Raw genomic sequence first — 26,847 nt, forward strand, 5'->3', positions numbered from 1 at the left:
AGAGAGAGAGAGAGAGAGAGAGAGAGAGAGAGAGAGACAGAGACAGAGAGAGACAGAGAGAGAGACAGAGAGAGGGAGGGAGGGAGGGAGGGAGGTAAGGGGGGAGAGGGAGGAAGGGAAGGAAAAAGAATAGATAGATAGATAGATAGATAGATAGATAGATAGATAGATAGATAGATAGATGAGAAAGGGTCCCAGGCAGCCCTAGGTCAGATGGCCTAAACTTGCTACCTGGGTGGGGCTAATCTTGAGTCCTGACCATCTACAGTCTGAGGTGTGTGGGGTAGATGGGTGGTTCAAGGTGCAGACTGCTCCTGTAGGAGGCCCGGCTGTGGCCTTCGCCTCTGCAGTGCAGCTCCGGGGTCTGAGGTGATCTCGTGGTGCCAGCACCTATTTGCCCCCCTCCATACACAAACACACAAGCTTAAAATAGAAAGTAAGACGCTTGAAAAAAGCCGTTAGCTTTGCATCTACCAGAAATTTTTAAGACATGATAACCACAAGACTCCATTTTTAAAGATGTAAGTATCTCAAATAATTTAAAATGTCATTTGGGAAATTCCAACTGTTTGCAAGTGTGTTGGGGTTTCTGTTGGTGTGATAAAACAAAAAGACCAGAAGCAACTTGAGGAGAAAGGGTTTATTTCACCTTACAGTTCCTCCACATCATCGAAGGAAGTCAGGGCAGAAACTCACTCAGGGCAGGCGCCTGCAGGCAGGAAGTGATGTAGAAGCCGTGGAGAACTGACTGCTCAGCTTGTCTCGTGTTTGTTATTTTTTATTTTATGTATACCAGTACTCTAGTTGCATGTACACCTGTAGGTCAGGAGACAGCATCAGATCACATGACCACGTGTTTGCTGGGAATTGAACTCAGGACCATAACCACCGAGCTGTCTCTCTAGCCCCACAGTCTTTTCTTATGCACCCTATAACTTCTCGCCCAGGGGTGGTATTGCCTACAACAGGCTGGGCCCTCACACATCAATCACTCACTAAGAAAATGTACCAGACTCGCCAGCCTGCAGGTGTCTGTCTGGGGGTGGCCAAGCCTGTTGAGCACCCTGAGCTGGGCTGGAGAGAGGCAAACTTAACCTGTGGGTGGTGCCGGCAGGGTCTTAGTCTGTGGTGAGTGTGCAGGCAAAGGACACACAGACCCCAGAACAGCTTCAGAAAACTGGTTCCGTTTAATGGGGGGTAGGGTGAGGCATCTATGCCCCTGGGGAGATGGCCAGGGCCTCTGGGGCAAGACAACTGGCCAGGTCAGTGGTACTGGAAGACGCTTCATCTGCATGCTCAGGGGCCGTGGGGAGGTGGTGGTGGTGAGAATCTTTTAAGGTAAACAAAGAATGAAGCTTAACTGTCAGGGTAATACTCTCTTACTAGGATTGACAGTGGGGCAGCCAGCTTCCTGGTGTGAGGTTGGGCTGTACTCATCTGAGGTGACCTAGGCTGACATCTCCTCTACCCTTCTTCCTCTGTAATTCTGGGCCAGTCCCACACTTCAATACACTTGCAAAGCCTTCACTAACACAGTCATGTTTCCTAGAAAATACTAGGACTGGAGAGATGACTTGAGGGTCTGGAGCACTGGCTGCTCTTCCAGAGGATCTGGGCTGAGTTCCCAGCACCCACATGACTGTTGATAGCAGCAGACTGTAACTTTAGGCACAGGTTTCGCTGCCATCTTCTGGCTTCCAAGGGCACTGCAATAATGTGCTAAACAGACCCAACACTCATACAAATTTTTTAAAAATTCCTTAAAGAATATAGTATTACTCAATTGTTTAGGAAAAAAGAAAATGCCCCTATATAAATCACATGACTCACTAATCAACTCTCTACCTTCTTAAAAATAGTTTTACATCTATTGTGTGCCCACACATGTAGGTACATACATGCTACTGCATATATGTGAGATCAGAGAACTTGCTCATTTCTCCTATTACATGGGTCTACAGGATCATATTCCCAGGCTTGGCCAGACACCTTACCCACTGAGCCATCTTGCCAGCTCTTAATCTCTAGTTTTGTACCCAGCACACAGGAGCCCTATGAGTTCATTCGTACTGAGGCTGTGCAAACCTGACATCCTAAATTCAATCCCTGTACTCATGGGAGCAGAGAACTGTCCTCTACCTCCTTCTGTGTATGCACACTAAAAAACAGGATTTAAAAAGTCCAGCATATTAAATTGATATTCACATGGATTCCCAAAATACCCTACTTTGTATATTTCATTAAGTTTTATATTAACATCTCCCTCTCCTTTTAAAAGTGAAATTGTTCAGGAAGGGCATTAATAATAAAATGCAGAAAAGTTGAAATGTGAAGGTTTTCATGTATGACCTTGTATGGCCTGTCTGCATACACATGTACCATGTGCATGGCTGGAGCTAACTGACCACTGAGCTGTCACTCACTGCCAGTGGTGATGATTTTCCAGTGTCCATTCATGGGTACAGGATGACTATTCCTTTCCTGTCACTGTCCCAGGCTGTTCTCTTCTCTTGTGGTTTGTGTCTTGGCAAACCATGAACTCCACACTCACAGACCCCAGGACTGGGAGTGCACCATCTAACAGCTAGGCCTCACTCTCTGTCTTGGCAGTAAGTGCCATGCCTCTTGAAGTAGCTCGTGCTACTGTGTTAGGTAACGGCCTGATGATATCGCTCATCCTGTCAGTTCTACAACTGAACTGTCACCTGTATTGGGAGCTGACACTTGACATTAATCATTTAATGTGAAGGAAAGTACAAATATATTAAACATTAGTTCAGACACACTAAAAACAGGTTTAATTTTAAAACAATTGTTCTTGACCCAACACACTGTTTCTAACTTCTTTTGGTTACTATTCTGAGTCTAGATTTAGATTACAGGTGAGATTCAGTCTTAACTGAGAACATTTTTGTCAGATGACAACCTTTTATTTTTCTTTCAAGAGAACAAAAGAACATTAGCAAAGAATGAGTCATTTTTCAATTTCACATTTGATGAGATTTGGCTCATGCTAATGATGTGCCCTTGTGATAAGCATGTTCATTCTGTAGTTTTTCAGTACAGCATAGAATACCTCAGTGCTGAAGAGGCAGGCCACTGCATGGGACTGTCTTACAAACACGGCATTTGGAGGTTTGTGGACTATCTGGAGTGTCGCTTGTGCACCACGTGATAATGAACATTTAGAAACAGATTCAACACCAATGAAACACTTTAAATTTTAGGGGATGCCCCCCCATATTACACACAAGGTCAGGATTATTTAAAGTCACAAATAATCCCAAAGATTTATGAAAACACATCACATCAACAGGAAGCCTGTTCCCAATTTATTTTTACTATCCTGCATGTCCTGCTTCCCTCCAACAGAAAGGTAAAACATAATAAAATGAAAGAGCGTTCAGACCGGGAAGGGAGACACCTATTAAAGTTTTTCTGTCCAATGGGATCTTAGGGATCCTATTTTACACAGACAGGACTGGGGTGAGAAGAACAAACACTAACGAATATACACTTTTTAAAAAACTTTCTCCGACCACAGACTGTCATATTGTTTTGGGTATTGTTGCTTGTTTTATTGAGATGGAGACATGCTGTTACTGAACTATCCTCCTGCTTTACTGTTTTGAGTAGCTGCGGCTACTATACCCAGTACCTGTTTTGGGCATTGCATGTAACGCTGCAAAATGCCCACTAACATCCTCACTCCCATTTCCTGTCAGGCAATCTCTGGTGGTGAATGAACTTTGGCACATATACAACTCTAAAACCATATATTACATATGTACACTTCTCCCATATACATTCCATAGTCATTCCAGAGTCCTCCAACTGAGTAATAACATGTGATGATCGGGTTCACGTACAGTCAACATCCAGTTCATCTCAGAAGGAAAGTTCTACTTCTACAACTTGTTCAGTTCAATATGCATGTTCTTTTATTTGGAGGAAACTGCAGAATTCTCAAGTTATACATTGAAATTGTTTATAAATAAATACATAAATTTTCATTTATACCAAGAAGCTGGCTTATATCTTTATCTTGAGGGGAAAGCTATTTTATTTAGAGATTCATATAAAAATAACAGTTGGTTGAAGAGGTCTAAGAAAATGATGACTCTTACAGTTTCACTTACTGAATGATAAACTAACGTATGTAATAGGAGACTTTAACTAGGGTTAGATTCCAAATTAAAGCTTCTGTTCAAACTCCTCTCATAAGAAATAATTTTCATGACTTTGTTTCCCATACACTTATATAAGCTGAGTCAATTAACTCTAAACTTCCAGGTCTCACCCAGATTACTTCTAGGAGCCTGTCTGCAGGAAGCCCTGACCCTGCCCATCCTGTTCCCACAGGAAGGTCTTCTCACCGGAGTTAGGCCACATGGCCTAACTAGGAGTGCACAGCTTTAAACTGACATTTAATTATTAAAGGGGTACAATATTTGGGTATAATTGGCATTTACAAAAGAGTCATTTATGTCTATTACAAATAAATTATCTGGACTGACTCAATAATAAATTTAACTAGTGAAACTTTAAAAGAACCACCTGTTTAATAACATATAAATATAATGTCAGCAGAGAAAGAGCAGAAGTCTCGAGGACATTATAACAACATCGTTATAGGCTTTTCAAGGTACTTTTTGAATTCAGCAAGCCACTGGGCTCCAACTGCTCCATCCACAACTCGGTGATCACAGCTGAGTGTGACAGACATCACACTAGCCACATCAAAGCTAGAAAGAAAAACATCAGTGGGTATTCTGAAGGAAACCAATGAGCCCAAGACAACAGCCACTCACATGCTGATTCCTACCATAATCCTACCCATGTAGATATTTATTTCCCTTTTATCATTCAGAGGACTAACTTTAGATCACTTATATGCTGTGCAAACAAACAACAAAAAACTAGTTTTTAAATATCTAAGACAGTTAACCAGGCTGGTCTTCAACTTGTCATGTAATTGAGGTGGGATTTGAACTTCTAACCCTCTTGATTCAGGCCCTAGAGTAGCTGTGATTATAGATCTGCATATGAAAGCTGGTTTCACCTACCATTTATCTTTAGCTCAAACTGTCACCTTGAAGGAAAACTACATACACACCTGAGAACAAGCATTGCCAAACTATACAAAACAGGCCAAATACTGCTTTTTGTCTATTATGATGTAGATCTACTTTTCTAGAAGTTATGAGCATTTTGCTTTTGCCTGCTGTCATAGTAAAATGGCAAGGACTCAGATGATATGGCCCAGAAAGTTAAAATACTTACTATCTGACTAAGAAAAAACATGCAGCTAAGTAGTGGCGGTGGCACATTTCTTTAATCCCAGCACTTGGGAGGCAGAGGCAAGTAGATTTCTACGAGTTTGAGACCAGCCTGATCTACAGAATGAGCTTCAGGACAGCCAAGGCAGCACAAAAAAAAAAAACCCTGCCTCAAAATAAAAAATAAGATTAAAACAAAACAAAACAAAACGAAAAAAAAAAAAAAAAAAAAAAAAAAAAAACCCCAAAAACAAAAACCATGCCAATCCGCCATGGATAAAAATCTCAAGACCACATCTCAACTATGATTGAAGTTAGTAGAATTTAAGTGGCTTCCATTGCTTCTCATGCTGTCTTTACTGAAGCGACTTAAAGCTGTACATAAAAACCATGATGACATAATGCAGTGACATTCCCAGCCCTCTCCTCTCCTCCACTCACCCTTTCTCATTATCTGCTGGGATCAGTTTCTCCTCTGAAGCACCAATTGCCAAAATACATGCCTGAGGTGGGTTAATAATCGCAGAGAAATTCTTAATTCCAAACATCCCTAGGTTGGAGATTGTAAATGTTCCACCCTAAAGGAAAAAAAAAAGTATAAAAACAGATTACGTGGTTACCATAACCAAGAAAAAAATTACAAATATTCTCTAAAGAGGCCATGAGAAAACCTTTTATTTAAGAAAGTCTTATTAATAGGATGTACATGATATAAATCAAAGTCAACTAACTGTCCTGGCTTTCCCATGCAATTTTTTTACAACATTAATTAATTTTATATATGAGTACACTTTAGTGGTCTTCAGACACACCAGAAGAGGGCATCAGATCTCATTACAGATGGTTGTGAGCCACCATGTGGTTGCTGGGAATTGAACTCAGGACCTCTGGAAAAGCAGTCAGTGCTCTTAACCACTGAGCCATCCCTCCAGCTCTTTCCCATGCAATTATGAAAATATGTTTTTCAGCTTTTCCCTTGTGACTTAATAGCTTTGTTTTGAAGATCTATCATAAGATATGTAGCAGAATCAAAATAGAAAATGCAACAAGAGAATGAGGCTGAGCTTCAGAGTAATGTATGCCTTACAGCTGAGGGAGGGCATCCTACCTGGAACTCGTGAGGCTGAAGTTTACCCTCTCTCGCTTTGGAGGCTAAAGTAACAACATCACTAGCAATGGTTTCCAGTCCTTTTATGTGTGCATTAAACACAATTGGGGTGATAAGTCCTGCAGGGGTACTGACAGCAACACTGACATCAACCACGTGATTTCTGTCAAAAAAGAAAATGGAGTCAAACTCACCACCATAAAAGACTAAAAGCTGCATGAGCTGGAGGGAGGGCTCATGGCTGACAGCACTAGCTACTCCCCCAGAGGACCCAGGTTCAATTCCCAGCTCACAGCTGTCTGTAACTCCAGTTCCAGGGAATCTGGCACCCTCACACAGACATACATGTGAAACACCAACGCGCATGAACATAAATACATCCTAAAACAAAAACAAAAAAGCTGGAGTGTCTCCCTCAATTCTTCCATCCTCTGCCTTGCCAGGAGGAGGAGGAGGAGGAAGAGGAGGAAGGACCACTAAAAAGTACCAGGTTAAAGAAAATATGAATCTTGGATATTTACTTCAAACACTATAGGTGCTTAGGGTGTAGCTTAGGTGGTAGAGCACAAAGTTCCAAGTTTGATACCCAGCACCACTACTCCACACTCACTGTTTTATATACCCACCACCACTACTCCACACTCACTGTTTTATATACCCAGCACCACTACTCCACACTCACTGTTTTATATACCCAGCACCACTACTCCACACTCACTGTTTTATATACCCAGCACCACTACTCCACACTCACTGTTTTAGATACCCAGCACCACTACTCACACACTCACTGTTTTAGATACCCAGCACCACTACTCCACACTCACTGTTTTATATACCCAGCACCACTACTCACACACTCACTGTTTTATATACCCAGCACCACTACTCCACACTCACTGTTTTAGATACCCAGCACCACTACTCACACACTATTTAGAAGCGATTGTGCTACTGTTCAGAGATGTCTATCCTATGTGTTAACATCCTTTTCTTTTCTTTCACTTGTATTTTTTTATAAAATGAAAGGGGGCAGGGGAAGAAATGTCAGAAAGTCACTTTCACACTTATTTCCTTGCTGTTCTTGGTTAACACACCAAGTAGCTCACAAAAGCATCATCATAATCAGCATGGAGCAAACTGACCTTTCTGGGTTCTAAGCACAAGTGCACTGGCTGGAACAGAGCCTGCAACAAAGCTTGAGCACATGGAAAAGAGTGAGAGGAGGGCACCGTGGGGTGGGGCTGGTGGGTGCAGTCAAGCTGACAACTTCAGTCCAATCCTGGGAATTCACGCAGCGGAAGGAGAAAACGTACTCCCAGAAGCTGTCCTGAGGTTGGCCATGGCGTATATGTACATCAGTGAGCAGGGGGTGGGATGGGGGTAGAAAGGCAGGGGAGGCAGGGAAACAAAACAAAAAAAGCTGAGACACCACGGGAGAGAAAGCAGAGTGCCCAGGACTCAGAAGAGGTCATGACTCAAGAGAAACTTAAGGCAAGATTACCAAGCTTTTCTAGAGTAGATCAGCAAGGGCCCTATACCCTAAGCAGCATCTTTGGCTTTCATTTATTTGTTGAAATGTGTTTCACTTTGTGGGTTAAGATGGCCTACAAAGACATCTGTACTCTTTGTAGAGTTTTCTCAGTAAGACATTACGTTAGTATTTCTCTGAGTTCTGTGAGAACCCAGAGACAGATTCAGATACATAGTTTTTAAAAGTCAAAACTATAGTATAAATGCATTAAAAAAAAAAAAAAAAAAAAAAAAAAAAAAAAAAAAAACCTACATACTTAGAAAAGGCCAGGGCTTGTGTTGGAATCCTGATACTAACCTGGGACAAACTTCAGAACTCACTAAGCCTTCAATTCTTCATTTAAACAATGGAAGTGAGAACACTTAATGGATAGTGTTCCAAAGACCTAAGGTGTTATACCCAGCCTGTCACATGCAGGGAACAGATTCTACCCTGTTCTTTCTGCTTTCTGACAGTCATTATCAGTGTAACTAGATTGTGTTTTACACCAATTTCCTTTTACTGAATCCATATAAAGAATCACAGCATTTACTGGCCGGATGTGCACCATCTTACTCACGGGCATCAGTCCCCACAGCCCTAGCTACAGTCAGCAGACATGAGCTAGCGCACGTCACCGTGCAGTCTCCAGTCACTTACTGTCTTATAACTGTGTCCATCCAAGACGAGTTGGCTTCGGGAACTTTCAGACAGGCCAAAGCCGAAGCTTTTATGATGAAGTCGTTGACAGAGATTTTCCCTTTACCTTCAAGCATCTGTTAAATACAACAAGTAACTAGCTTTATTAGCCCTCCCTGCCCCCGGAAAAAAAAAGAAGCAGGTTCTTTTATCTCTTGAATGGAGGCACAGCAGGAGCTGAACATCGTGACTTATGGCGTGTCCCTATTTTCAATCAACTAAACCAAGGTGGGTTTTTTTTTTCTTTTAAAAAGATCAAGTAAACAACAACCACACTAACAAATGTTTGTTTGAAAAAGCAGAAGTAGACTCAAATTCCACAAATCAGGAGTGAAACTGGGGACATGCTATCTTTTCAACATAAAAAAGAAGTACTATGAATGCCCAGCATCAACACACTACAAAACCCAAATAAAACACAACAACCAATAAAGAATATAAACTCAGAATAAACATGAAACTTACTGTGCAATCTGCTCACATAGACTAGACCCAGACAGATTGGTTTTTTAAAGACAAGGTTTCTTTGTTCTGGAACTTGCTCTTTACACTAGGCTGGTCTCAAATTCAGACATTCACCTGCCTCTATCTCTTAGTGCTGGGATTAAAGACATGTGCCACCATTGCCCAGCAACTAGCCCATACTACCAAATACTTAAAGGCTAACATAAATCTTCACCTAGCCTTCTAAAGAACAGAAGATTTAACTTAATCCTTCAGTAATAGTCTCATTCCAAAATCAGACAAAAACCCAACAGCTAAAACCCAAATATTATCTTATAAATATAACAGAAAAGCTCTTAACAAAATACTAGCAGACAAAACCTAGCAATATTTAGGAAGGTCCATTAACTATGACCAAATGTGTTTTATTTAAAGAGTTGGTAACATGGAAAAAAATCAATTAAAGTGTGCAGAGCAGCACGTGACTACTCTCTATGTCCTCTGAAGGCTTAGGAAGGAGACTCATTTGAATCCAGAAGGCTGGGCATCACAGTAAGATCTTTCTTCTTAAAAGACAAAAAGATTGATTACTATAGAATGCCCTAACAGAACAGAAAGATCGCATGACTGCTTCAACAGCCCAAAAAGACACAAAAACATCCACTACTGCTCTTCAGCACAAAAGTTACGGAGTTTGAGAGAGCTTCCTGATAAGAAAAGAATCAACAACCCCCCAAAATTATCTAGCCTCATACTTCATGATCAAAAAGTTATTCCCCCTAAGATCACAAGATAAGACGTCTCCAGTGGGATCTGTTGCCTTCTTGTGGCTAGCCACTGTAAGAACCTACACACACACAAATTTTCGTTGATGCAAAACAGACAAATAATAAAGCTTAAAAAAAAAAGACAGGAAGAAAAAGAAAAAAGAAAGGAAGAAAGGAAGAAAAAAGAGGGATACAACACAGCTGAACCTAAATATGATAAATACCAAGCACTTGGTGAAGAATGGACTTCATATGATTCTAGGCAAAGAATTCCATTTGCCTTCTGGAAAATCTTCCAAACAAAAATGGAAGACTGAGGAGAGAGGAAGGATTGATGGGACTATGGTAAGGGGCTGCTTGGGGTGGCAAAAATGCTCCAAAATATGCTGTGGTATTGTAAACATATTCTGAAATACACTAAGTAGGACACTTCAGATATGTGAATTGAGCATGACAGTAAAATGCTATGAATTTTTCAAAAAAGTCATTCAAACTAATCCAATACATTGGATTCATTTATCTGTTTTAGTACTTTGTGTGTGTGGGTTCGTGTTTGTGTGTGTACATGTATGAGTGAATGTATGTATATGTACCACATGCAAATAGGAGCCTGAGGATGTCAGAAGTGCCAGATCCCCTGGAAGTAGAGTTCCAGACAACTGCAAGTTGATGGGTTTATGTTGGGAACTGAACATAACATGTGTCCTCTGCAAGAACAAGTGCTCTTAAACCTGAGCCATGTCTCTGGCCCAGTTTCAGGATTCTGCCTACTGTATGCCATCACCTTTAATCACTCATGCGGTCAGCCATGTGCCTCACCTGTGCACTGTGCTGGGTACACAAGGCATGAGGCACTGAACAATGAACAAACCTGTGCTCAGGGAGCAGACCCTGTCAAATGAGGGACTGTGCATCTCACAAAGTGTCCTGTGAACAGGGAAGGGGAAAAGGTTTAAATTTAGAATAAGGAAGACCAGTAAAGGCAATACATGTCAAGTCCTCAAGGAGGTCAAGGAGAAAACCACACAGACACAGTAGGGTCTGTGTGGAGAAAACACAAGCACACAGTGTAAAGTGTAGACGCTGACAACGGCAAGACAACCAGCACGTCTTCAGTGGTGGGAAAAGAGCGCTCAGAAAGTTCACAGACACCCTGTGAAAGGTCCTGTATACCACTCTAAAGAGCTGATGGGGTTCTCTGGTTCTACTATTTCTCTAAAGAACGTTTACATTTAATTGTTTATGTGGTTGAATATCTTCCTCATTCACTCTCTGCCTTATTTATTTTAAAGACTTACTTTATGTGCATGTACACATGTGTGTCCTGTGTGAGCCTGCTGCCTACAGCAATGAAGCATCCAGACTTAGGAACTGGAGTTATACAGGTGCTCACACTGAACCCAGACTCTCTGCAGCCATTCTCCAGCCCCACTCTGCCTTACTTCCTGAGACACAGTCTCCTGCTGAATGTAAGTCACAGGCTGAGCCAGCCTAGCTACTAAGCCAGCATCAGGGATCCTGTTTGCCCTCCAGTACTGGATTACAGGCATATCAAAGTGCCTGCCATTTTGTTAGTGCTGGGAGCGTCATACTTGTGCAACACGTACTTCATGGATCTCCATCTCCCAGTCGTATTTCCATTCTTACAGTCCTTGAACCTTAAGATTCTCAACCTCTCTGCCAATCGAAACATTACATTTGCCATAGTTTGGCCACATTAATCTGATAGCACTGTGACTTCCCCAACTACCACTGGTCTCCTTCAACACTCTGCTGAACTCCAGTAATGAACACACACAGTGTAACTGAGTAAACAATAGAGAGGCAGCTTCATAAAGAGCCTGGTCTACAAATGAGTACCTCCACCTTTATAACCCCACCTTCCCTTCCGGTCACGTTAATACTGCCTCAATTCCATCCCATTCCAGACTGCTTTGCTCTCTATTTCCAAACATGCCTTTTGCTGAGCTAAGTGCTCATGTAGTATCTCACTATAAACATAGTATCACTTCTAAGCTACCAAAGCAGCTTCAAGCATCAAACCAGAGAACTTGCTAGACTACTATCTATCCATGGCAAAGGGAGCTCCAAATGCTACATTCTAATCAAGGGTTAACAGAAAAGCCAGAAAAAGTGGTGCACTCCTGTAATCCCAACATTTTAGAGGCTATAGCCGAACTGCAAGGTCAATGCAGCCTTGGTCATGCGGAGTTCCAGGTGTGAGCTGCGCAGTGAGACACTGTCCTGATGACTGCAACAAATCAAAGGAAGTTGGGTCGAGTTTTCCCAGGATTTCTCTACCTAACAATTTCACTTGGCGGTCACTTTCTATCATTAACCAGATTCTAATAGCAAAGCACATGGCGACCTGTAACGCTTCCGTGGGAGAGAATTTCTGGGTTTTACCTTATTAAGTTCCTTCCGTACCAACAGCACCTCTCCCATATTTACATCGACAGAAAGGTAATAATGAGGTATAGTCTGCTTTGACTGCATGAGCCTCTGCGCAATCACCTGAAACCAGAGAGTTTAACATCAGTTCTCAGCTGACACCAGACTGTTCCTAACTCAGTCTGCTTGCCTCTCTTTCCCTTGGCTCCCTGGTAGCTTACCTCACATATCAGAGTAAGATAAAGGATTTCTTCTCCTAAAAGATTAGCCAAAACAGAGATTTCTTTACCCCAATCACTCAACTAACCAAATCAAACTTTCTTAAACTAATAATCTAGTATTTTCAACTGGCAAGGTCCTTTTTGGTGTTTCAAACTACTACACACACAACTACACAAAGTGGAAATGCCCACAGCTCTGGCTGCAGACTTCGGTGGTGCTCTTACTCGACGGATGTTGCTGATAGGGATGTCTGTGAAGACTCCTGCGGGAGCTGGCGCCGCTCTTGGACCCGGAGGAGCCATGGCAGCTGCTGCGGCCTTAGAGGGAAAAGAAAAAGCTCTTAGTGACTGGCTCTCAGCATGGGTTGGAGACCACCTGAAGCATGCTACTACTGTGGAGGGTCACATGCCAAATCAGAACAGCAAAGCTCTGAGGAGTAGCTGGTTCCATCTCCACGGAGCAAAAGGGACTCAAATTAGGCTGTTTATTTGAGAATATTGTTCTTGATTTCCTTTTACTTAGAGTTCTAAAATCATATTTGAAGAGTCAGCATTTAGTGAGGAAGAGCATATTCAATGACTAGTTTTTAGCGACCTTGTAAAAGCAGTCGAGATGTGGTGGTGCAAACCTAAATTCCCAGCACTCAAGATGCTGAGGCAGGAAGATTTCAAGTTCAAGGCTAGTCTGCTTTCTCAATATAACCAGAAGAGGTAGGGCGTGGGAGTAAAGAGAAAGCAAAGCATTTTTAAATTGAAAAATTAAAGAAAGAAATATAAAAATAAAGGCTGTGGACCAGGAAGCAGCTTAGTTGCAGAGTGCTTGCCAAGCATGTATGGAGCCCCAAGATTTGGTCCCCACAGTAACAATGACTTTAAACTGACTGTAGCTAAAACAAATGGATGGATGAATAAACGGATGAAGTGAAATGAAATTATAATTTTAAAAAGCCAAAAATAACTCACAGGAGCAGCCTTAGTGGGCACAAAAGAGTCAATGTCCTTCTTGATGATTCTGCCTTCTGGTCCCGTCCCTGAAGAAACATAAACATCACATATGTGACAGCATACCCTGGATGGCCACGGTCAACACTGTGACCCTGGGAAAACCCTTTCTCCCTCAGAACAGTGGCTTTGTTAATTGTTCATTAATCCACAGAGTGCCCTGGATCAATAGTAGTTATTTTGTTTGTTGTTTTTGTTTTTTGGAGACAGGGTTTCGCTGTATAGCCATGGCTATCCTAGAACTCACTCTGTAGACCAGGATAGCCTCTAACTGTTAAAAGGCATGTGCTCCCCACGCCCCAGCCAAAAATAGCTCTTTTTAACTATTATAAATCGTAACCATTTTCCTTTTAAAGTTTTATCCAGTTAAATCAAATTCTTTATTTTCTTATTTTGTTTATTTCTTTGCTTTTAAGTTGGGAAACACTGACATAAAATAATACTAATCGTAGTTTATAAATTGAAAAGGAAAATTAGCTGTTGCGTGTAGTTAGCTTAAAAAGCAAAAGAAAACAAAACCAAAACCGAACCCCAACTCACTGAACCTTGAAACAATCTTATTGACCATAAAGTACATCCTTTGTGTAAAGTTGACAATTTTCTCAAGAAATAAACCTCTTTGACTTCAGAATAGCATTTATAGTGTGTAACTTTGACGATCTCATCCTTAGAATCATTCATTTTCTATCATTTTCAGGTCTTTCACACCAACCAAAACTAAATCAACCCATCATACAAACCAAGGAGAAAATACTACGATGTCTCTAAGACCTTCAAGTTCTCTCACATGCTTGGTTTATTCAAATTCCCCTCCCTCCTCCCATCTTTACCTCACTGTTATGGTCTCAGTTTTAGGCTTAGGCCCAAGTACATCATCCTGATCTTAAAGTAAATCCAGAATTTAGTTATTATAATACCTTTTACACTGGCCCACGTCTAGAAAAAAATTGGTCAAATTGATTCATCTTCCCCCATGGCAGCCTTTTAAAGGATTCCTGTTGTGTGCAGTTCTTCCCAATTCCTTCCCTTCGTTATGAAAACAGAGTTGGCTAGAACTGTCTCTCCTCACCAGGAGCTCTAGAACAGAGGTGGCAGGGACCTCTATTAGATTCCCCACCTTTGAAGCACAGAGAAACCATAACCTCCCCTGCAACCAGAGCTTAGCTTGATGCCACGACCCTCAATCCCTCAAGAGGAAACCACCCACCCAACACAGTTAGCAGTTAGCCAATAAATGCTTATAATTGCTTTGCCAGCTCCCCAATGATGCAGCATGGCAGTAAGGGAAGAGCCAGCCTGGGAGACACACGCAGGGCTGTGTAGAATCAGGCCAATGACCACAGTCACCTGTCTCATCTGCAAGATGGAGGTTCCAGTACAGCTCTATTCAGAGCTGTCCTGTGAGAATCCTTCCTCTGTAGATAACGCTTTGGCTAACTTTCCTAATTGCCATGCCCCTCTATCTGACTTTTGGCTCTTCTACAATGAAGTTTTGTTTTTTTTTGTCTCTTGCTCCCTCCTCCACAACCCTAATAATGAATAAATAAATAAATAAATAAATAAATTTAAATCCCTGAAATCCATAACAAACACATTTTTCTCTTTGCTCTTTGTTCCAGGCTTTTGGTATGAGCCTTCCAAAATCTAGGAAATTCCCCAAGTGATAAGTATTTACTTTTTCCAATCAAATCTCTTTAAATCACACTATTTTATATAAACAAGGTGAAGAAGAGTAGGGCTTCTGGAAAAAGAACATCAGCTTTTCTAGCCTAAAGAACAAACACTTGATTAGTGTGATAACTTTCAATCTTCTTTACATTCTCCCTCCCCTGCTTCCTCCCAACTAAGAAGAGTGAGAGGAAGTTGAGTTCAATAACCATTGACCAGTGATTTACTCAATAATGTCTTTATGATGACACCTGCATGATAATGCCGTGAGATCCTGTGAGCTTCGTAGTTGGTGAGGACAGCAATGTGGTGGCAGGATGACAAGTCCCCAGAGCGCATGGGTGCTTCATATCTCTCCCTGCTATACCTTGTCCCATGCATCTGGACCACTGGCTGTGCCTGAGATGTATTCTTTACAATATCCATCAGTCATTTTAGCTAATTATCAAGCCTTGGAGAACTGGCAATCTATGACTTACTGCTAATGAAGTAAACATACAGGTGGCCCTGGGGACTTAGAAGAAATCTGAAGGAAGAGCTGCCTTCACCTATGGAGTTTCATTCTAACTCTGAGTCATTAATGTCAGAAGTGGACTGAACCATTGGACACTCAGTTGGTGGAGGTTATATTAAAAAACTCCAAACACCTGGTGTCAGTGAACACCACACAATCCTGGATCCTGAGCTTGCTGAGCCAGGGTCACAAAAGCCTGGTTCAAGTCCCAGGACTAAAATAAAAGATAAGTAAATGGAAGGACATTGCACTCTACTGACCCTTCCACTCTTTCAGCCCTGACCATCTTCCCCACCCCCTCCGTCTTTCCTTCCCTTCCCCAAACGACATTTCTCAGGCTGTTAGAATCAGTCCCTTGTAGAACTTCAGAACGGTGCTTATCTTCTATTAACACCAGGGTGACGCACTGTTGCTTGGAATAAAAAGTATACACTTGGTTGACAGCTCAGGATTGGAAACCTGAAACAGAGGCCCCAGAAGTTTCCAGAAAGTCAACTGTCCCCTAAAATTGCTCCCAAACCCTAGGCTATTTTAATAATCTCTCTAACCTCAACCCTTCCCAGATTCTCTCTAAACTGATAACCTTAATTTACAGATAAACAGCAAGGTTTTCCACCACCAAACCAACCATCATAATCTCAGTTAAAGCAGATAAGCTGTTCTAAATTCTACTAAAGGCAAATCCCGCTTCTTCTGATATTCAGGCACTGTTTCCTGCCAAACCACTCTACCCTGTATCACCCCAACTGTCTCTAATGGACCAGGCTCTCAAGGAAGGGACCCCCTAGCAACAGCTGAAGATGCTTCCTGTGCTTGTGAACGCTAACACTGACACAGTGCTGACAAGGGCTCACTGGGCTGCACCCACAGCCACCTTGGTCTGTGCAGCCCAGCAGGCCATGAACTGATCCTTCTGCCTCAGCTTTCTGACCAGCTAGACTACAGGCCCAGCTGCTTCTGATCCTTCTCCCCTGGATTTCTATTCTCCCCTTCCTCTCCATGCTCCATCATATTCCTCACATGTCAAGGTTGGATTCCAGACGATGGGCTACTGACATAGTGGCCTCTGCCAAAATGCCTTCTCTGACCCTTCACAAGGCTGGTGCACAGATGACTCCTTGCCTGGAGATGAGGTCATGTATCTCCTCCTCAGAAAGATCCTCCTCACCCATCCTAAATGTCACCGAGTCTGTCACTGAGTCTATTTCATTTTAGCTCTTAAGTCACCTCAGTTCATGATAAAATGTAGAGCCAGGATAGTTAGTATGCTTTCTCTGCACAAGCACTGTTTACTCATTAATCTTCACACCATATTAAGTATTATTTTTACATACAAGTAACAGAGCCGGAAAAGGTCACACTGTTAGCATAAGGCAGAGCTGACACTGAATCCTGAGCATTCTAGCTCTGGATCCCACTCTTAGCTACGATGCTAGACTTTTGTTACTTCATTCACTCCTGCTGGCCAGTGAAGTCAGAATGTTCTCCATCTTACGAACAAGTACTTGATGCACAGATGACTCTCAATAAACATGTGCTTAGCTGATAATAAACGAATCACTTAACCCAGCCTGCATGAAAACAATACCAAGGCTCTTCAACTTATCCCTCTACCAAAATAGCCAGCACCTCTACCCCTCCAACAAATGACCTGACTAATCCAGGTTCTTCAGGCATGATTACTAACTCAGCCCCCTGCTCTGTGAAATACCTTAAACTTGTCTGACACTAAGCCCAGATGTACAAAGAATGCACCAACAAACAGCAGCTTGGTGGTGAGTGAGAACCAGACTGAGGGCAACAACTGCAGATCTGAGGATAGCACAGGGTAATGGGAAAAACACAGAACTTAAAATAGGACCTGATAGTCCAGGCCTCTAATCCTAGCTACTCAGGAGGCTGAAGATAGAATACTGCAAGTTCAGGGCCAGCCTGGGCAATTGTTTTTATTTTGAGATGATATAACACAACATAGTAAAAAAGGGGGCTAAGAATATATGTGACTGTTAAGTGCCTGCCTACTATGATCCTTGGTTCATGTTTTAAAAACAAAAAACAAAAACTGGGCTGATGAGAAAGCTCAATGTGTAAGGATGCTACTACCAAGCCTAATGACCTGAATTCAACTCTTAGGCATAAGGTGTCACACAGAGGTCAGAGGACAAATGACAGGAGTCGATTCTCTGCTCGGGTCAGCAGCAACCAGCACTTTTACCTGATGAGCCAGTTTTGCTTACTGCTGCACTCAGTTAACCTGGCCCTGAGACTTACCACACAGCCACGTCCTGTAACTCAGTATTGCTCAACAAACACATACACTCTTGCCAAGACTTTAAGACAGGATAAAGACAAGGAAATTGTAGGGAAATGAGAAGGGAAAGAAGCCTCTCACTCTGAAGTAGACAGAAGCCTCTCAGCACCTGAGAGTAAGAATTCCAACATTAACATCTGCTAAAGCCATTTTCCTACTCAGTTATAAACCAACAATTTTCTAGGAAACTCATCAAAAGCCCCATTTATAGTAGAAGGCTTATACTACAACCCTTATGGCTCCTGGGGTTTTATCTACAGATTATAGCACCTTCAGAGCCACCCCATAATCCCACTCACCACGGGGAAAGAAGAGAGCCAGCCATCTAAGTGGTATATACGGTTAACGTCGGGACGTCTGATTTCAACTCTCCCTTATGGACCCACACTTACACTTGGGTATATCTGACCTTCTCTGACTGTCTCTTAAAAAGCCCATACCCACACTTGGGTATGAATTATTTCCCAGAGAATACTTCTCATAATCTCCATCCTTAAAATCTTCATTAAAAGTTATCTTTTAATAAACAACACTGAAAAAAACAAAACAACAACAACAAAAAAAAAAAAAAAACACTGTTCTTTGATATGCTTTTTTTTTTTTTGTGAGCACATTTTTCTTTTTTTTTAAAGACAGGGTTTCTTTGTGTCGCTCTGGCTGTCCTGGAACTCACTCTGTGGACCAGGCTAGCCTTGTACTCAGAGATAGAATTATAGGTATGGGCCACCATGCCTGGCTTGTGAACATCTTTTTATTTTTAATAAAACCTCAACTCAGCTTCTTTCTGACAAGTCCTGAAATTCTTTTTCTGCACCAAAGCCACAAAGCCTGGGTTTGCCTGAGTCCAAGTCCCTAAGATTACAGGAGCTAGCCCCTCAGAGGACAAAGCTGAGTGATGCTTCCTTCCGTCACTGCTGCTAAAGATTTCCTATGAACAGAGGAAAGTTTGAATAGACACACGGATTCCGTCGGCGATATAGAACAAAGCAGAGCACACAGAACACAGTGACGCCCTCCCCACTAACCACGGCAGTAAGGGCGTCTCCTTCCTACAGGCGTGTGGCTGCCTCACGCCGCATTTAACTTCACTTTAACTATATAACCCCTTTCTTCAGAAAGAAACTTACCTTTAACTTGGGTGAGGTCAATACCTCTCTCTGCTGCCAATTTCTTCGCAAGAGGGCTAACGAACACCCTTCCCTTTGGTCCAGCAGGAGCGGCTGAGGGGGTAGGTGCTAAAGGCTGGGGGGTGGGAGGAACAGCTGCCACCTTAGGGGAAAAAGAGAATTTCTACTCATAACTGCAAAGATAATCTGACAGAACACAGGTTCGTATTTATAATGTAAAGTCTTTATAATAATATACTCATATATAACATACTGACTGCCTGTCACTTGTCATTTTTTTCCCCTTTAAGCCACAGCCTCCCAAGTACCTGAACCACCAACTACCTTGCTTCCTGTTAATTGTTTATTTTCACTGAGTAGATAATTAGCCTGAGTTCTGCTTTATCTAATCTCCTTTCAGGATATAAAATGAGCATCAGGTCCCATGTTTCAAGTGTCTTAAGGAATGGACCACACGGTTCCCTGACAGCATCTGAATCAATGCAAGGCTGAGAATGAAAGCTTCTCTGAGGAAATGTACAGCTCTTCTGAGCCCATGGAGGAGTAACTGTAGAGTCAAGTGTATGATGCTACTACGAGTCATGTCACATCAGGGTCCAAAGTGCAAAGCATCCTCAGCTACAATCACAAATAAAAGAACTTAGAGTGCAAATGGGTCGTCAGTGGAGTAACAGAAAATGTGAGGTGAAACCATCACCTCCCATGGACATAACCATCACACCACTAGCAGGACATGCCACTTAGCTTCTTTCCCAGCAAGGCTTAGGCTGGTGGCAGAGTAAACTACTGATCATCAGGTGGACAGCACACGATTGATACATGTGTGCACACACACTGCAGATTAACAGGTACTGCCAGTCACTTTCCTTCCTGTAGGATCTGGACACACAGAAACCTAGCTATCATCTGCCTGAATAGACAATTCCCCGATTCAGAAGTACACCTACCGGGGGTGGGACAGGTGGTGGTGCCTGTGGCTTTAAGCTGGTCACTTCTGTTGGCCTGTAGTCTGCAAATGCTGCTATGTCTTCCTGTTTTTCTACTATGATACATAGTGGGGCTCCCAGAGGAACATCCCTTGTGCCTTCAGGGACCAGGATTTTTGCCAGATAACCTTCTTCTTGTACTTCAAAGCCTTGAGTAGAAAGAAAATCATTATGGGACTCAAGTCTCCACTCCTTCGCCCTCATAGGGTTTCAGGTAAAACATTTTTCATATTCAAACTACTGGTACTGGTTTTTTTGGTTTTGTTTTATTTTTTTGGTTTTTTGTTTTTTTTTTTTTTTTTTTTTTTTTTTTTTTTTTTTTTTTTACAAACTACTTAACTTCTCTGTGCCTCGGTTTCTGTCTTTAACATGGGAGCAGGAGTCGTACAGTCAACCCTCTGTACAGGTTGACTGCACTCCTACATCATACATACAGGTCCTGCACTCCTAAATTCATTCAACTGCAGGTCAATATTACATTGTTGCTGACATGTACTCTGTAGTTAGACTACAGAGGTCTGAACTTAGCACATACACTTTTTATTGCAACTATTCCCTAAGTAATCCAGTGTAACAATTACACACCGCACTGTCATACTAGGCATGACCAGTAACTGGAAATGATTAAAAGTGTACAGGGCTGGAGGGCTCAGAACAGAAGTCTTACTGATTTGCTCAAGGCCCAAGGTCCAATTCCAGTGACCCCAACCCACTATATCCACTTATTTAGGGAACTTGAATCTACAGACTTTCATCCTTGAATCAAGTTGTCAACACATATACCAAGGAATGACTGACCATACAATCCTTACGTAAATGTTTTCAATTTAAATCAATTAATATTTTTAAGTACTTACCCTGCACAAAGTATAAATGAAAAATGAAATTGGCCCTCCAAATCTATGAGATCAAAACAATTTAGGGGAAAAAACTGCACTTATGCTGAGCACACACAAATGGCCTTCTGGAGCCAATCCCTTGTGGATACTGACTGTGTCTGTTCCACCAAGACTGCAGACAGTGGCTCATTCCAGGAGCTACTGAAAATGCCTCAAGGGCAGCCTTATGTGGCACTCACAGGACACTAAGATGGTATCAGCTGGACTGCTAGAAGTCAGCGTTACATGGAAGTTGAATTATGAGAACTACCAGCAGGACAATAACACAGGATTTCAGCATAAGAGTATTCCCAGAGCTCCTCAAAGCCTACTCTTGGCATTATGCTAAATTTTCCAATGTGATGAAATACAGCATCACTGGGGTCTCTGCCTCACTCAGCTACTGTTTCTCTCAAACACTAAAGATTTATAAAGGCTAAAGCTGGGTGTTTTCTTGTAACCACACCATAAGGAGCCTGAAGCAGGAGGACGGTAGCTCAAAGGTAACTGGGCAACCTAAGTTCAAGAGCAGACGACGACATAGTGAGGAGCTCCCCATGAGGACGGGCAGCATGGCATGACCATGAATGACTTTAATGGCAGCACTTGGATCTCGTGAGTTCCAGGCCAGCCAGGGTGAGTGAGACCTGTCTCAGAAACTTACTAATTAATTTAATTAAGAGTAAACCAAGCTACTGACAAGGGCAAGTTCCACCATCCAGATCTTGTTCTTTGCAGTTATGCTCTTCCTGATGGACAGACACATCTCTAACGAGTCCTTCCATCTCCCAACTGGGAATACTCAATAGAAGATGTGCTGAAGTGGGACAGAGGTAGCACACATCTAAGACTTGGCAGCAAGCACCGTTACCCACACCAAACCATCTTGCTGGCCCTTGCTTTTTCCTTAAGGTGAATCATTTCTTCTAATAAAAGCTATGAGGGAGCCAGACACAGTGGTACAAGCCTGTAATCCCAGCACTTGAACTTCAATCTCACCTCAAAGAAGAAAGGAGGAGGAGGAGGAGGAAGAGGAGGATGAGAAGGAAGAGAAAGAGAAGGAGGAGGAGGAGATGACGACTATGAAAAAAAGTACAGTATGTCAAAGAATAAGCTGGTGGAAGGGGGTCTTACTCTTTGACTGGCGCTTGCCCTAGGCTACCAAGAGAATAGTGAAGAGCACTGTCTGTGACCACTACTGCCTGATGCTTATGTCCTGCTCTGCCACTATGGCATGGGTGAGCCTTCTGCTCCATGGAAGAGTGAAAAGAAGTTCATAAGACCTAGGATTATCAATTGATGCAAACACAGATACATGAATGCACAGTGGGTAAATCAGTGAAGAAACACACGGAAATGTGATACATGTGAAGACCAACACCCATGTCACTTTCAGACTATGAGACTAATCTAAACCCTGGGTACTGTGTTCCCTCAGAGTCACCTGAGAGCCTCTGGTGTTCTCCTGCCCTAGAGGGCATGACTTTCTTCCTCCTCCCTCCTTCTTTTCCCATGTTTAGACAATGGCAATTCTGGTACAACTTTCAAGTACCGTAAAAATATAGCCAAGAGAGCAAACCCGGGCCTCAGAAGAGACCCTGACACATCCTCCATGGATGAGTACAACCCAGAACTGACATGTGTGGCTGGGATGATTTTGTTATAAAATATGTTGCAGACAGCAAATCTCAGGACTGTAAACGTCACAGTATCACTCAGTACAGGAAAGGGTGGCCGTCCTCCTCCTCGCTCAGCCCTCCAGAACTGAAGAAATCTCACCTATGGTGGCCTTGTCGGTCTCGATCTCTGCCAGCAAGTCTCCTTCACTCAGCTTCTCACCCACCTTCTTTTCCCACCTCTGGACCGTGCCCATGGTCATGGTTGGGGAGAGGGCAGGAAGAACAACCTGTGGAGACAAATGCCACACATCACTGCTTAACCAGGAAGCACTACACATAAAAGCATTCAGGTAAGCACATGCTTACCAACTAGACCTGTCACCTACCACAAAGGTCTGTGCTAATTGCTTTCCCAATTAAATTCTCCTTCAAAACAAGAGTGATTATACATGACCAGTTACCCTAACCCATCCTCCAAACTGAAAAGAACAGAGAGATGGGAAAGCTTTCTTTCAGATGGTCAAAACAATCCCCCCCCCCCCCGCCCCGTGTACACACACACACACACACACACCACACACACACACACACACACACACACACACACACACACACACACACACACGTACCTTTACAACCAGGTCAGTGGTTCTTAACTTTTCTAATGCTACTACCCTTTAATACAGTTTCTCATGTTATGGTTTTCCCCAAGCATAAAAATATATTTGTTGCTGCTTCATGACTGTAATTTTGCTACTGTTATGAATCTAATGTAAGTATCTGATTCACAGATATCTGATGTATGACCCATGTAAAAGGGTCATCTGGCCCTAAAGGGGTTGTGACCTGCAGGCTGAGAACCGCTGATCTAGGTGACCACACATACTTATCATTCGTATAGAATGATCTTGCTCTAGACAATGCACTCTCTGAATTTGCTGTGTTCTGCAATCAGCATCTTTTCATCCATAAGAAACCACACGTATACACACCCGATGGGTCAGCTCCCAACCACCTGTAACTCCAGCTTGGGTGAAGCCAGTCCTGCCTCTGGAAATACCAGCATGCACATGATGCACATTGTACACACACAATTTTTAACAATGAACATTAAGAGCTCTTCTTGGAATAAAGGATGAGGTTCAGTAGTAGAAGAGTAGCTGACTAGCAGGCTTGAGGCAGAACTAGAGGGGAAAATCCTGCAAAACTAAACACCATTTGTCATAGACTAGAGGAACAATACATTATACTTTCTAAACTGTTTTTAAAAAGCTTTTTGCCTGCTCTCTCTCTCTCTCTCTCTCTCTGTGTGTGTGTGTGTGTGTGTGTGTGTGTGTGTGTGTGTGGTGCATATAAGTGTGCAATGCAGAAGCCAGAAGAGGATGTAAGGTGCCCTGTGCTATCTCCCTCAATTCCATGAAATAGGGAAGTCAACAAGCCTCGCTCTGTCTCTGCTCCCCACAGCATCATGGTTATAGAAGAGAACTCATTCCCACGATGACCTCTACACAGAGAAGTACAGTGTACCCACATGAACACTAAATGCATATAAAAATTTTTTTTCTATTTTGGACAGGGTTTCTCTGTATAACAGCCCTGTCTACCCTGGAACTCAATTTGTAGACCAGGCTGGCCTCGAACTCACTGAGATCTGCATGCCTCAGCTTCCAGAGTGCTGGGATTACCATGCCTGCACGACTTAGAATTCTTTAAAAATTATTTTTCTGTTCAGAATTTCTTTTCTTTGTTGCATAATCACCAGTGAAGTAAATGAAAGTGTGAGTGTGGGTGGGAGAGAGGGAAGGAGAAGAGATATACACTCATTTATTTAACTTTACCATCTCAAAGGAATCATAGTGGGCCCTAAGAGAAGGGTATGGGTTTCGATAGGTAGGAAAATAGGGAGGATCTGGGGTGGGAAACTGCAATTACATTATGTATATGAAGGAAAATCTACTTTAAAAAGAAGCATGGATTAGTTTCCTAGAAGCTGATTTAGGTTCATGATAATCATATTTATGGACACCAGCATTGTTACAATGTTATCCTGTAGATTTATTCCACACTGCTTATTCTTTTTAAAATATTTTTAATTTTATATGCACTGGTGGTTTGCCTGTATGTCTGTCTGTACGAGGGGGCGGGATCCCCTGGAACTAGACTTACAGACAGTTTGTAAGCTGCCATGTGGCTGCTGGGAATCAAACCTGAGTCTTCTGAAAGAGCAACCAGTGCTCCAACCACTGAGCCATCTCTCCATCACTTCATACTTACTCTTTGTTATTTTCTCACTAATGAGTATTACTGAAATAGACCACTCTAAACCAAAGGAAAACCTCATCTGGGGACTTTCATGCAACAGATAGCACCTGTTCTCTATTTAAATTCTACTTGTATAGGAAAAAAAAATCATTTCCAAAACCCTTAACATTGTTTGTGAATGAGAAAAACCAAGCATGATCCTGTATCCCTCTATGGCTGAGAAAGGGTAAAGAAACTGTTCAAGCTCACACAGTTACATCTCTGTATACTGCTGAATGGCAGGCACTTACGTTTAATGACAAGTTTTTAGAATGCAATCGCCACCCACAGAGAAAAAGGACAAAAGACTATAAGTGACAGGTCATCAGGAGCCGGTGCTCAGAAGCTGAGTCGTACCTGCATATGAGTAGGATAGGAGCTACCAGGAGCACTTGCAGAAGGTGCAGCTGGGGCAGCAGCTGGAGGTGGAGCAGGGGCTGCAGCTGGGGCTGCCGGTGTGGCAGCTGATACTGAATCCAACGTATAATTTTTGAAGGCCTCAATATCCTGAGGCCTGATGAAAAAGAATACATGAATACAAAATTTATAAAGCAAATTCAATCCCTACCTTCCCAGCAAGTCTTTAACTTCCAATGTGAGAAAAAATGCTTTAAAGGCACCAAATGTTCACAAATTACAAGGGTTTCACTCACTTTTCGACTGTGATACAGATGATAGATCCAACTGGAACATCTCTGGTCCCTTCGGGAACAAGGATCTTTGCCATGTAACACTCCTCCAAGCTCTCAAATCCAACAGTGGCTTTATCCGTTTCAACCTATTAACACAAAGCACTGGCTTAGGTTCGTACTGCCAACATGCAGTTAATCAGAATGTTTGCAAACTATACGAAGATAAACCCACTACCATAGACTTGAAAGAATGGGTTTAAAACATTTTGGGTAGAAGCCAGGCATTGCTAGCATTTGGGGACAGATCTTGAGCACTGCAGGCCAGCCAGAGTTACACAGTGAAACCTTGTCTCAAAAACAGTCAGGTTAGCTAGCTGACAACTTAGCTAACCAATCGTCTCTAATAACTGGAAGGGGGAGGGGAGCAGCTTCTTAAAGAGAAAGAACTACCTACCTACTAGAAGCCTCAGTCTATTCCACAAAGCCACTCTCTTAGAATCATTTGCATATACCTTAGAATCATCTGCATATATTAAAACTTACCTCTGCAATTAGATCACCCTCACTGATTTTTTCCCCTTCTTTTTTTTCCCAGCGGGCTATGGTGCCTGCCTGCATTGTAGGGGAAAGGGAAGGTAGTGGAACCTGCAGGAGAAAAAGGAGCATGGATTTAAACAGGGATACTTAACTCTCGGCGTGCTTTAGAGTTTCATTCCACCCAATTCCACGCAAAAGTATTTACCGAGTCCCATTATAAACTGGTCACTGGAGATATACAGCACCCCAGAAATTCATGACTTTCAGTGGCAGGCTGATCCTCTCCGGTGGATCTGAGAAGCACGTGAGACTTCACGGACCTTTTGTTTATAGCCCCAGGCTTAAAGCTCTGCTTTCAACAGAAGAGATCCCCACTCCGGAAGGTCTTGGGCAAGGGGCCATAATAGATCTGAAAGGGAGCTGGCTGTCGGAGGCCTCTCAAGGAGGATTCCCCGCGCCAAGGAGCTGACTCTGAAGGACAACGGGGTGGATCACTCACCTTCTGATGCGGAGGGAGACTGTAAGAGCGCCGGCTGGGCGACCCCAGGAGTTGTCGCAGTAAGCGGTTGCGCGGCACGGTGGCGGAGCCGTAGCTCCAGCCACACAACGAGCGGACCCCATAGCTGGGGATCCCACTACCGCAACGAGCCGCGGCGGGGCCGGTCCGCGGGTTCCCGCAAGGGGCGCCGGGGCCTTCCTTCAAAGCTGCCCACCGAGTCCTGAACCCGGCCCTGGGCACAGCACTCTGCGCCCTCCGCGCACAGACGCGCCACATACTGCCACAGACCCCCACGCCCCAAAGGCTCCGCCGTCTCCGGAGTGACCTCTCCAAGAGCAGCGCGGCTCTGCC

At 42.9% G+C, this 26,847-nt stretch overlaps 1 protein-coding gene across 1 annotated transcript; it reads right to left on the reverse strand.

Annotated features, from left to right (window-relative positions):
* Positions 1-2,908: 2,908 nt before the first annotated feature.
* DLAT (dihydrolipoamide S-acetyltransferase) lies at positions 2,909-26,847 on the reverse strand. The gene is made up of 14 exons (XM_080929804.1): positions 26,497-26,847; positions 26,004-26,105; positions 25,482-25,606; positions 25,186-25,342; positions 22,688-22,814; positions 19,992-20,179; positions 19,045-19,186; positions 13,386-13,453; positions 12,648-12,740; positions 12,217-12,324; positions 8,561-8,676; positions 6,388-6,550; positions 5,721-5,857; positions 2,909-4,745 (listed from the first exon to the last, which is right to left on the reverse strand). Exons 1-14 carry the CDS (start codon positions 26,770-26,772, stop codon positions 4,616-4,618), a joined length of 1,932 nt encoding a protein of 643 aa, XP_080785930.1. The 5' UTR covers positions 26,773-26,847; the 3' UTR covers positions 2,909-4,615.

This window comes from Micromys minutus (assembly GCF_963924665.1).
Source record: "Micromys minutus genome assembly, chromosome: 16".
Classification (NCBI taxonomy): Eukaryota; Metazoa; Chordata; class Mammalia; order Rodentia; family Muridae; genus Micromys; species Micromys minutus.

What these genes read in the sequence shown, in the direction of transcription:
- DLAT (XM_080929804.1), bottom strand. Translation starts at nt 26,772, where the DNA reads ATGTGGCGCGTCTGTGCGCGGAGGGCGCAGAGTGCTGTGCCCAGGGCC. An exon ending in AGGGTGATCTAATTGCAGAG is followed by an intron (nt 25,607 to 26,003) that starts GTAAGTTTTAAT and finishes TTGTGTTAATAG; the next exon opens with GTTGAAACGGATAAAGCCAC. An exon ending in CACCACCTGTCCCACCCCCG is followed by an intron (nt 19,187 to 19,991) that starts GTAGGTGTACTT and finishes TTTTCCCCTAAG; the next exon opens with GTGGCAGCTGTTCCTCCCAC.